The sequence below is a fragment of the Mixophyes fleayi genome, chromosome 6 (assembly GCF_038048845.1).
Source record: "Mixophyes fleayi isolate aMixFle1 chromosome 6, aMixFle1.hap1, whole genome shotgun sequence".
NCBI classification, from domain to species: Eukaryota; Metazoa; Chordata; class Amphibia; order Anura; family Limnodynastidae; genus Mixophyes; species Mixophyes fleayi.
In genome coordinates this window covers 36,160,667-36,173,375 of record NC_134407.1, presented here as the reverse complement: position 1 = coordinate 36,173,375, position 12,709 = coordinate 36,160,667, and the positions used below count along the sequence as shown (strand labels likewise).

Below are 12,709 nucleotides of genomic sequence, written 5' to 3'. Positions count from 1 at the left end.
TCAATATTTGATATTAAATGTGTGTTTTTACTGTTTGCAACCATCATTTGTATTTTTATATGGGGGTCATTGTAATCACGATATTACTAACTTGAGTCACTCTCTACAGTCTTTTTCTGAGTGTTCTATGTTTTATATTTTTTCAGGGCCTTGCAATAAGCCCTTGACTAGCTGCAGTAGACAGTGAAGGATGTTTGATATTTATTTTATAGATTATCTCGCTATCTCTATTTTTCTTGTATTCTCTATTATATTTGTTTTATATTGTCTTGGTGATTGCATATTAGTATATTCTTTCTACCCTTTTCATAAGCGCCGGATTAACCCCTAGTGGGTTTATTTCTTTTTTTGCTTAATCTGAATGTAATTCTTTCACAATATTTCCTCTACTCCAAACTCGTAGGGCAAATAGTACCGGCAACCCCGTGTGTTGGAATATATTTCCTCTAGCCGGCACTATAACCAACATTTTTCCCAGTTTGACAGCTGGGAGAAGTTTGAAAATAAACTCTGGATATTGAATAGATGGCAATGCCACTGATTGGGCAAGCCACATCAGCTATCCAATCCGCTGTGTTGGCAACCTATCAGTGCTATCTGAGTTTAATATTAAACTTCTTCCAGCTAATAATCTGGAAAAGTGTCCATTAGGGCAGGTAGTTATCTCCTGTTCTAATAGTACAGTAGAAGGGAGCTTTCATGGTAATAAGTTTACAAATATTTCCTGTTTAAATTGGGCTTGTTTATAGAGTGGAAATTCTAGGATAGCTTTTCTAAGTTTCTAAAACTGAAGCATAGTAAATGTCTGTTTCTGTGAGTGCAGTTGTTCCAAAACAACAAAAATACACTCAGAACTTTTTTCATTCCAAGAAGAACTTTACAATTAAATGCATTCTAAAACAAGTACTTATTGTGTTGAGTCGTGTGCCCCATTAAGATACAGTATCACGGTCATCGATCTTTACCACGTTCCAGTACTCTTGAAGACTCCACTGCACTTTTAATGACACTATAAGTGCCTTCAAATTCCAACTCATGGACACACCAAGTATAGAAATTAAGCAATGATCTTGCTGATTTTTCTTATGCATCATCAACTGTCACAGCTCGTAAATGGATTTCACTGACACGGGCAGGCTTTTACTTTTTTTCCAAGCTAGTGAGATAAGGCATCCTCGTGTGTCGTGGCAGCTTCCAGAATGACATTTACTATGCAGCAGATATCTAATCTTCTGCATTATCTTTTACGTTAACCACTGTTAATTGCTGTACTATTCATTACTATTCTAGTGGTTCAACACTATTCCTGTTTTCAGATGATTTTGCAGATTGAAATACAAGTTAAACGAACATTCTATTTAATCATACTTAAAAGCAAACTATGATGAATATTAGATACTTCTATTCAAATGCTAATGCTTAGCAATTTAATGCAAAGACTAACTCTTATATCTGCCTCACAGCACTGGGGTCATGAGTTCGATCCCTGACCATGGCCTTATCTGTGTGGAGTTCGTATATTCTGACCGTGTTGCATGGGTTTACTCCAGGTGCTCTGGTTTCCACCCACACTCCAAAAACATACTAGTAGGTTAGTTGGCTGCTATCAAATTGACCCTAGTCTGTGTGTGTGTGTGTGTGTGTGTGTGTGTGTGTGTGTTAGGGAATTCGGGCTGTAAGCTCCAATGGGGCAGGGACTGATGTGAGTGGCAAATATTCTCTGTACAGCGCTGCGGAATTGGTGGCTCTATATAAATAAATGATGATGATATTAACAGATTATGTATATTTCCCGTTATGTATATAGATGTTGAATGAAAATTCATATAAATAAGGATTTAGCATTATTGAGGACCAGGTAATGTTTCTCCCACTAGTCGTGTCTGGTCAAGTTTTGCGGTTTTTCAAAAACCTCCAGTTTAATGAAAGGGGCAGTAAAATGAGCATAGAAAATTTGATTATTTTTTTTTATTATTTTGGAGCTGTATTGACTGTGTTTATGCATAATGTGTGAGCAGTGAGATTGTATGCTTGTACTGCTGCATCCCTGGCACAAAGTGCATGCAGTGTGGTACCTTCCAGTGCTCACGGCAGCCGATGAGATCACCACGATTGGAGCACTCGCAGTTGGAATGTAGAACGTTTTACTTATTCATTGTTGCAGCTTGCGAGGTAATGAACAAAATGGGGGGAATACAGGTGCTGACAAAGGCTGTGACCTTTGCTGCTATAATATCACTGTTTCACAGGCTGGATGGTTCTCTAACCAACTTTCAGCCCATCAAAAATTGATTTAATTGCAATTCCAAACACCCCCCCTACACACACACACACACACACACATTAGAAGCATTGGAGTATGACTAATTGTAGTAATAGAGAGTAATAAGGCTCAGATAAAAAGCTTTCCTTAGCCTCCTTTGTATCTTGTGTCACTGCCTGTCAGAGGTCATAGAGCTTGCATATTCTATTAGTTGCCTTCATTTGGACAAATTAGTTTACCCAACAGTAATTAAAATGCCAGTGCGGGTCGGGAAGAGCTGAAAGCACTTGATGGGCACAATGGTGAAGGATTTGACAGCTACGGTGGCCTTCCTTGCCAAAGCGTGTCACTGCTGAATCAGAGGATAGACAAACCACAAACTTATATGGTTGGTAGCATTGGGGTCATGTCATTCTTCACCTGCTTCAGTTTTCTTTTTTTCTATTTTCAGACGCTTATCCAGTTCTATGTAATTGCCACCTGCCATATGTCTTTTAGTCATTGTGTTTAACCATTGTTGCTAAAACAGTTTTTCTCTACCCAAAAAAGAAAAAAAAAAAATAGAAATCAAAGCGCTGAAATGAATATCTACTATCTAATTTATTACAACTTACCAGAGTTCAGTGCAATGTGTGAAATGGATGAATCTTAAAAACAGAAGCTTAAATCTGTCTCTTGAGTTAAATACTTGGGGCCTGAGTCATTAAGGAGAGAAAAGCATAAAAAAGTAGTAACTTTGCACCTGGGCAAAACCGTGTTGCATTGGAGAGGGAGAGTTAAATTTAAAATGTGGGGACAGATTTGTAGTTAGGGTAGGGCATGTCCTAGATCAACTTTAAATTTCAGTGTAAAAATAAAGCTATCCGGTATTTGGGTGCTACATGAAAAAACAGTCAATATTTAACTTATGTGCAAAATATTAAACAAATTTGCACCCCTTACATTGTAACATGGTTTGTCCAGGAGAATATATACTCTTTTTTTTTTTTTGCCTTACTTTCCTTAATGACTCAGGCCCTTGGTGATCTTCTGCTGAGTTAACATAAACAGCATTTTACAATAAGGGAAATAATTCGGTGGATAGGTTGCAAACAGTAATGTTCCAAGAGAGTACACTTGTTCAAGCAGTGCTTTAATAGCCAAAGTCCACAAGGAATAGGCAACACAAGCTGTAACGCAGACAGCCGCCGATGGAAAAAGATAAAGGGAGATACCATGTAGCAGATGTAGGGAGCACTCAAGGACAGCGGGAATAGTATTGCCACTCTCTTGGTACTAATGATTTCTAAAATGCCACCACCTCGCACACAGTGTTGCAGAGTGAAGTGACTTATCATGGGGTCAGGTTTTATGCTTGTCTGAAGATACGAGTTTTAAGGGAACACTCAAAGCTTGGAGATGCTGTGAGTGTTTGGTGACATGGAAGAGCATTCCAGAGAATAGGTACAGCACAGGAGAGAACCTAGAGATCTTTAAATTGATTTCCACTGTTCTACTATTTATAACCATCCCTGTGTGGGATTAGAATTTTTAACTCTATCCACTTTTAATATATCCTATAAAATCATTGTTGTAGGACTGATCTTTGGTTCTTGTACCTGCTATATAGATCCCATCACTTTTAATTTAAAATAGATGCCACTTTCCTTCCTGACGATCGTATATAAATGTAGCAGTAAAATAGGCAATTGGCTGTAAAAGCCATTTAATAAAACACATTTTATCTTTTGAGGTTTCTAAAGAAATAAATATGTGAGTTAAAGCATTGAGGGTTTTTTTTTTTCTGTCACACAAACTCATGTAAGGCCAATCTAATATAAAAAAAAGAATAAAGGAGCAAGTCTGTTGTATTAAAGAAGAGGAGCGCTGGAGTGGAAAGATCAAGGTGGTGTGAAAACCACAGGTATCTTGGTGGGATAGAACTCCTTTGCTAAACCAGCGGCTCAGTGTGCACCTGGAGAAATGTGTTAAGACAATATAGGGAGGGAAACTCGTTTTATTTTAGTCTGCTAACTGCAGACTGGATCAAGTAAGAAGAGGCAAAAGAGAGGGGGTTGTAGGGGTGAAGGACCAGTGGGGTAGAGATATTAATCCCTACCGCAGGCCTACTGGGAGGTCAGACTTGCCAGAGTGGCAGGGATTAGAATTGGTTTCCTCCCCTCTCTCTTCACTATTGACTTACCTTGATGCTAATTTAGACCCGTGGTAACAATCAAAGAGTGTTACTGCATACCTTCCCAGTAAGAAAATGCTTGTCTCTTCATTGTTTACATTTTTATTTTTTTAAAGAATCTTAAGAAGCAAATTGCTCAGGAGAATGATTTGAGAGAGCCTGGTATGTTACTCACTGCAGTAATTGGCTTTTTTTAGTTATTAATGGATTATGTCAAAGAAAAAAAGAAGAAAATAATGTATTACTTTGTAGTTGCATGCTTCATTGACAAAATACCTTTCTCAGATATTTAAAGGCCAATTGCTACTGAGAGAACAGTTCTTGAAGCTATAAGAAACCATTTAAATGTGCTATACTTCCCATTGCATCTAAATAATATGCTATTATCATTTTTAACTTCCAAACTCCTTTACTTTTTTTTGTTTATCTTAAGCTGTTTTATACTTGTGAAGCGTGTTTTTATAATAATAATTATTATACAATAATTAATCAACACTTTTATGTATATAATATTTTTCATTTAAGATATGTTAATAAAATATATATTCACAGTAAAAAACTATATATATATATATATATATATATATATATATATATATATATATAATATATATTTATTTCAGAAGTCTCTTATGTTGCACTATAGAGCATGGTATATTTTCCACACAATTTAATTTCCGCTGCATCGCAATGTAAAGTGGTAAACTCACATGTATGGCTAAGTGGTTAGCACTTCTGCCTCATAGCACTGGGGTCATGAGTTCAATTCCCGACCATGGCCTTATATGTGTGGAGTTTGTATGTTCTCCCCATGTTTGCGTGGGTTTCCTCCGGGTGCTTCGGTTTCCTCCCACACTCCAAAAACATACTAGTAGGTTGATTGGCTGCTATCAAATTGGCCCTAGTCTGTGTGTCTGTCTGTCTGTCTGTCTGTCTGTCTGTCTGTCTGTCTGTCTGTCTGTGTGTGTGTGTGTGTGTGTGTGTATGTATGTATGTTAGGGAATTTAGACTGTAAGCTCCAATGGGGCAGGGACTGATGTGAATGAGTTCTCTGTACAGCGCTGCGGAATTAGTGGCGCTATATAAATAAATGGTGATGATGATGATGATGTATGTATGCTGGTCAAAATTTACCTTCATTTACAAGCTTTTTGTGTCTTTTAAATGGTATAATAATGCAGGTTACATAACCAGTGGTTTGCTTGTTGCAATATATCTGTAATCTGCAATTTTTATATATTTTAAATTTACATCTAATGGGATTGCAAGCTTACCATCGCTTAAATACAGTGGAAACCAATATTCATGGGAATTATGCCTATCTGCTCACTTTGTCTTACGTCTCGGTAATTGCAATAGGTCATAGTGAATGGATGCATTCCCATGCATATTGGTGCAGGCCACAAATCGGCTGCCTCCTCTATGTGTATGTGATACATAGAACTTTATGCACCAAACTTATTGTCATCGGCAGAGTCATATTTAAACCTGTATCTCGGAAGGGGATTTAAGTTTCATTTTGTTGCCTTTATACTACTTGCAGATAACTTTTACTTTGCTGCCTTTATTAGTATGCAAAAATAAAAGTCAATGTATGTAAAGTGATTGGGAAAATTTAAAGGACGAAGCCAGAAAATGTGCCCCAACTTCATTGGCTATTTCGATGGGGATTACGTAAGGAAGATTGCTGTAGCGTTAATGACAGAAAGATTCGATACATTGATTCACCCCTTGTCTGCTCCGTGTGTAGAACAGATGACCCTCATGATCTCTGGCGTGCTGGTTAATCTTTTTTTTTTTTTCTGCTTATGCTTTTCCAGCTCCTTTGTTACTGGGACAGCCTGCTGCCGCCATACATCACCACTCAGGATTTGGGACCTTCAGAGGTAATGTCTATTTGTCATATCAAACATCTGTTTTCTGCCAGAACACTCAGAACATAAATGATCTCGCTGGTTGTCGACTATGTTTTGTACTCGCTTAGTGAGTACATATGTTCTTCTGTATTGAGCAAACTTTTTTTTTTTTGTTCATGGACATCTAGTGACCTAGACAGAACAGACACTGCGGAGAGGAGACTTACAGATCATTAAACTGACATGACATCATTATGGAATATGAGAATCTACATCTCTCATTTACTCTTGGCATCTGATCACTTCATAAAGTCATTTATCTACAACACTGTAATTGGCTGGAATGCATTCCTTTTTATTCTCTGGTTAGCAAAGTGTATTCAGTGAACATTATATTAAAACAAATTATTAATACCGGTGTTTACATGTGCATACACATAGAAAATATATAATTCCACAGTAAAAACAATGCAAGCCTTAGGGGGTCTATTTATGAATAGGAGATGAGTTTTTTGGATGGATTTAGGGATTTTTTCCTATCTATCAAAGCCCCAGGCCAGTGAAGACTGTTGGCGGGTATTGCTGGCATTGCCATGCGGGCCTCCAGCGACGCTTCACCATGCAAAAGCCTGTTTACTAAAACTTGTACCACCACTGTACTTGTTAAACTAATATTTTTTTTATTATTTTAAATCCAAAATATATACCCTCTAGGTAAAACACATTAATTTCAGTAGGATAGCACCTTTAAAGAAAACAGCAAATAAAATAAACAGAAATAAAAGGCTCTCATGTTACACAAACCTAAGACCTGTGAAATAGTGTCGCAGTGATTTGGAGCGACAGATATGAAAGTAAAAGGATCCTGGTGGCTATTATTAAAATCATAGGTGACCATCTATAGCTTTTACAGTCACAACAAACTCTAACGAGGCGTCTCAACACATAATCCACTTCAAACATGTAACTGGATGTTTTGAAAAAAATAAAAAAAAACGTTTATTCGGGGGGAGGTTTATATAGGTAAATATACAGTATTAATTAATATACGATAGATACTATTCTTATACAAAGACATTAAGGGCAGATTCAATTCACGCGGGCTGCGCACTATTACAGTTACTACAGTTAAAGCTGCACATTATTACTACACTGATTTTTTTGCTTGTAGCTCTGTGTCTAAAGAACAACGCGGGGAATTGAATCTGCCCCTAAAAGTCTACTTTCAGATCTCCGTCAGATAAATTAACTCGTACTACTGTATGTCCTTTGTGTGGTACATGCAGCACAGGATAGTTTACTGTGGGCAGAGCCTTGAAAAAGCACTTATGCGCACTGTGAATCTGTTTAAGTCATATTTACAAAGCCTCCTGAAAATAGTCGGTGGCATTATTTATAAAAATATAAACAAAAAACAAAGAAAACTTAAAATAAGTGATATATTTTTCCTTTGTAGCTAATTGTGCCAAAGGCATAACCTGCTAGTGAAGTTTAAGCAGCAATGAACTTGCTTAATGTAAACATTTACTAGCCTAATTTAGTAGGTTCGCAGTACAAACTATTTTCCTTTACAACAAGTTGACTTTAAATTTACAAATGTTCCCTATTCCGCCCCAATGATAGATGTGGCCTCGCTACTAGGTCAGATCTCCAATCAGCTATGTTGTAAAATAATTCATACAGATAAGTAAGATTGGCACACACACACACACACACACACACACACACATAAGTAACACTGGTTCACAAACACACATAAGTAACACTGGTTCTCACACACACACACACAAGTAAGATTGGTTCACACACAGGTAAGATTGGTCCTCACACACACACACACGTAAGATTGGTTCTCATATACACACACACACACATAAGTAAGTTGGTTCTCACACACACACACACACACACGTAAGATTGGTTCTCACACACACAAGTAAGTTGGTTCTCACACACACACACACGTAAGATTGGTTCTCATATACACAGACACACATAAGTAAGATTGACAGGAGTGGTTTCAGCTCACTTAGTAACACATTTATAAAATCTCGGAAATTCCTGAAACATGAGAATTGTTATACAGCCATCTTGTTAACCTACATTGGGCAAGGAAAAAATAAAAATAGGGCTACTTTAAAACACAAACCTAGTCAAAGGAAAACAGTTGAAATACTACAAATAAACAGTATCTTTCTGTTGACAAGAACTTTGTGGATGTTTAACGTCAGCTGGGCAAAAGTGTTATAAAAACATACATTAGAAACAGGGGACAAAGGCGATGTCCACATAACCCCTCAGATGTACAGTCTGGTCAGGATATTAAAAAACAATTCCAACCCACAACAAAGACTGTTTCTTTAGATGGAGTTCCAGCTTTTACTATAGAGGTAGGCAGTATAATCTGAGAAAGGCCCTTTTGGGCCTGTAACCACTTAATAGAAAGAAATGCAAAGAAAGTATGCAGCATGGTGTGTGGGCAGCTGTTTCTTCAAGTTGTGATGAATTTTACCTAAAGTATGTCATAAATTGATGTTTTAAAAAGATGAATCTGGATTTCCTCCTGACAGGGCAGACCAGGTGGGTTATGGGTGCAATGACCTGGCAAATCCGAATCATTTTCAAGAATCCTTAAAGAGTTTACGGTTTCTAGATGTATTGCGTGGGAACCCCAGACATACAAATGTCTTATAGGCATTTTGTGTTCAATAAGACTCAGTCAGACATTTGAACTTTGGAATGCTTCAATTGGAGTTATGATGAGCGAAACATGCATTAAGAAACTTACAATTGTTTTGTGTCTGCATAAAACATTATAAGCAGGATATGTATACAATCTATTTTTAAGTAACTTTTACAAAATATCAAAAACATTCATATTTAAATGAAATCTTGATATGGGCTTCATTTAAACTCTTCGTCTATCAATTTTATCTGTTTCTACAGTTGAGATATGTCTAAATTGGAGAGTTATTCAGTAGTGTATTTTTCCATGACCCGCCATATGGTAATGCTATTCAGTGCAACATAATCTACAACGTATGCCAGTAGTTGCTTCCCTAGGTAATACTAGCCTGTGACCTATGACTAACTGCATTTCAATGCACCATAATGTGCATGTAAATATACCGTATGCTTGTAGGTGAGTGGGTGTTTTGTTGAATTACTGGGAAGTGTACTCCACAAAGAGTACATACTACTATGTCCACTTTAAATACAGTCTGCAATAAATATATATAAACAGTTAAGAAAAACATAGATGTTTTAATTACATAACCATATGAACTCCTTGCTTTAAGGGCTTCCAATGCTTTGCATATAAGATCACACAGTTTCTTCTTTCTTCATTGATACCAAAGACCCTCAACTTAAACTTCTTCAATGTTCACAACCAACTTTCACCTTTGTTTTTGTGAACAAAAGGCAGCTGAATGTGTCAAGAGTGCATATATATTAAAGTTAAGACCCTTTTTGTAACCATATTTGTGATTCATCAGGAAAGCATTTGTCTTATGCATTATAAATTTCCTGCATGTAACCCTACAGGGAGCTACATTGAGATAGAATGTTTGATAATAGAGGAACAACAGCAGCTCACTAGGAAGCAGTGCCGTAACTAGACATTTTAGTGCCCTGGGCGAGACAGGGCACCGGCACCCCCCATCTATGTGGGAGTGTCAATAGTCGAGTGGGCGTGGTCAACCTAATGTGGGGGCGTGGCTAGCGCTTTACAAGTTCTAAACCGCACTGAAACCCCTCCCTCCCCATTCTTCACGGTCTGGCTTTGTAAGGATCTTTATGTAATAAGCCTCCGTAGAATCAAAGTACTTTAAATGCAGCTGTCACATGCTAGCTGTATAAAAAAATGAATTGTTTTTTTAAATAAAACTCACTGAAACAAATTAAAACATAATTGTAACGGTACCATCTGTATCACACGGCTACTTCATCCCACTGTGCCCTCCATCACAGTTTCTCCTTTATCACACCGTGCCATGGAGCCATCTTTATCACATTGTGCCCCCTTATCACCATCACACGAAATTATTATATGTATGTGTGTGTGTATATATATATATATATATATATATATATATATATATACATATATATACACACATACAATATAAAGAGCCTCCTAGTGTCCGCCATACCATACAGAGAGCATTCCTGTGACCTCCATACCATACAGAGAGCATTCCTGTGACCTCCATACCATACAGAGAGCATTCCTGTGACCTCCATTCCATACAGAGAGCATTCCTGTGACCTCCATACCATACAGAGAGCATTCCTATGACCACCATACCATACAGAGAGCATTCCTGTGACCTCCATACCATACAGAGAGCATTCCTGTGACCTCCATTCCATACAGAGAGCATTCCTGTGACCTCCATACCATACAGAGAGCATTCCTGTGACCTCCATACCATACAGAGAGCATTCCTGTGACCTCCATACCATACAGAGAGCATTCCTGTGACCTCCATACCATACAGAGAGCATTCCTGTGACCTCCATACCATACAGAGAGCATTCCTGTGACCTCCATACCATACAGAGAGCATTCCTGTGACCACCATACTATACAGAGAGCATTCCTGTGACCACCATACTATACAGAGAGCATTCCTGTGACCATCATACTATACAGAGAGCATTCCTATGACCACCATACCATACAGAGAGCATTCCTGTGACCTCTATAGTGTGAGAGTGTTGGTGGAACGCAGGGCTGTTAGGAGGAGCTGGGGATGCTGGGAGGGGCAGTCCTGGAAGCAGAGAGCTGCTAACACACAGCATGTGATATAACAGACCAGTGCTTAGGGAGAGAACAACTAATGGAGCTGACAGATCCCCCTCCCCCTCACTTACTTAAGGTCAGTTCTCAGCTCCCCGCAGTGTTGGCTCTTCTGTACTGACAGCATGGTGACATCATCAGTGATCTGCAGTGACAGGGAGCCGTCGTTTTTTTTCATAGTCCTTTCATGGACCAGCCACCACACTAGCCCCTCCCCTGACTCGCGGCACCCCCCCCTCCCCCGACTCGCGGCACCCCCCCTCCCCCGACTCGCGGGGCAGGGGGGGTGCCGCGAGTCGGGGGAGGGGCCACAATTTTTTTTTAGATTTTTTTTTTTTACTATGTACCACAGAGGGGAAGGTAGCAGGCGGCTGCTGCGCCCGGGGCGACGGCACCGCCCGCACCACCCTAGTTACGGCTCTGCTAGGAAGTACCACTAGAACTCATGAACTTTTAGAAAGGTAGTAGGCTTATTGTTAGTTTCATTTATGTGTTCTTGCTATGTCCTTTTATTATTCTCCTTAGTGTACAAAGTGTCAGCATATTACATAGCACTGTACATCGAGGGATCATAGTACAAATAATTAACATGCAATGACATGAAATGAGTTTACGATCTAAGAGGTGTGGGGAACAATTGATATATAGTAGTGGAATTACAGTTGGTGGTGGTGTGAGGAAGGTGTGTGTGTGGCTATTGTAAAGCAGAAGCATTATTAGCCACCAATAATAAAGCAGTTATTGGCAACTGGCATTTATGTGCAGCTACTGGTGGTCCGTGGCGGATCCAGGGTGAGGGCAAACGAGGCAATCCCCACCCCCCATCAGTAGCACAAGCATACCCTATAAATTGCCAAGACGCTGATCAAAAGGGGTGGGGCCAATTGGGATCAGGGGCAGAGCCAACAGGATCAGCAATCAAAATGAAGGGAGGTGTAACTATGCTATATCGCCACCCTCAAAAAATAAAGTCTAGGTCCACCCCTGCTGGTGGTGTGTATGTGGCGCTGTTGGAATGAGAGACAGTGAAAGGTAAGACTGCTATGACTGTACTTCAGAATATATCTTACCCAAACCTCCTCTCTCTTCTGGTTCTCCCTCTTTTGCTGTATGGGCACACCTGTGGTTATCTGCCAGCTCCGAGTACCTGTGTACGGAGTATTTTTTTACTGCAACAAGTGAAGTAAAATGTATTGGCAGCATTAAATGACAACCTTTCTGCTACCAATAACACAGATTATACGTTATGACCTGTTCCATAATGATGTAGACTCTACATCACCTGGCATCTTTTCCCATACAGGGGCGCACGCAGGATTGTTAGGAGGGGGTTCCCGCCCACCGGAAAAAAAAAACGCAGCAGCAGCACCGTTTCGGCAGCACTGTATTATACAGCAGCCACGGCGCTGTCAAAGAAGCGTCTGCGGTCGGTGTACTACTGCGATGCTTCTTTGACAGCGCCGCGGCTGCTGTATATAGTACAGTGCCGTATGTAGGAGCACTTTGTTAGCGGAGGGGCCCCCCTGCGTGCGCCACTGCCATAGGCTGCAAAAAAGTTATTCCCGATAAAATGAAAAGTTACGTCTGTCAGAGATGTAACTTTGGGATGTACT

General features: G+C 39.3%; 1 protein-coding gene across 2 annotated transcripts in view; it reads left to right on the top strand.

The window, feature by feature from the left end:
• Positions 1-12,709, top strand: part of FBXW4 (F-box and WD repeat domain containing 4) — a 147,550-nt gene that overhangs the window by 84,429 nt on the left and 50,412 nt on the right. The window contains exon 6 of one of the 2 annotated variants that reach the window (XM_075216279.1): positions 6,257-6,322. The exons of the other annotated variant lie outside the window; for it this stretch is intronic. Within the exon in view, the coding sequence (XP_075072380.1) occupies positions 6,257-6,322 (66 nt within the window). The remainder of the gene's footprint in view (positions 1-6,256; positions 6,323-12,709) is intronic. 2 annotated transcript variants of the gene reach the window in all.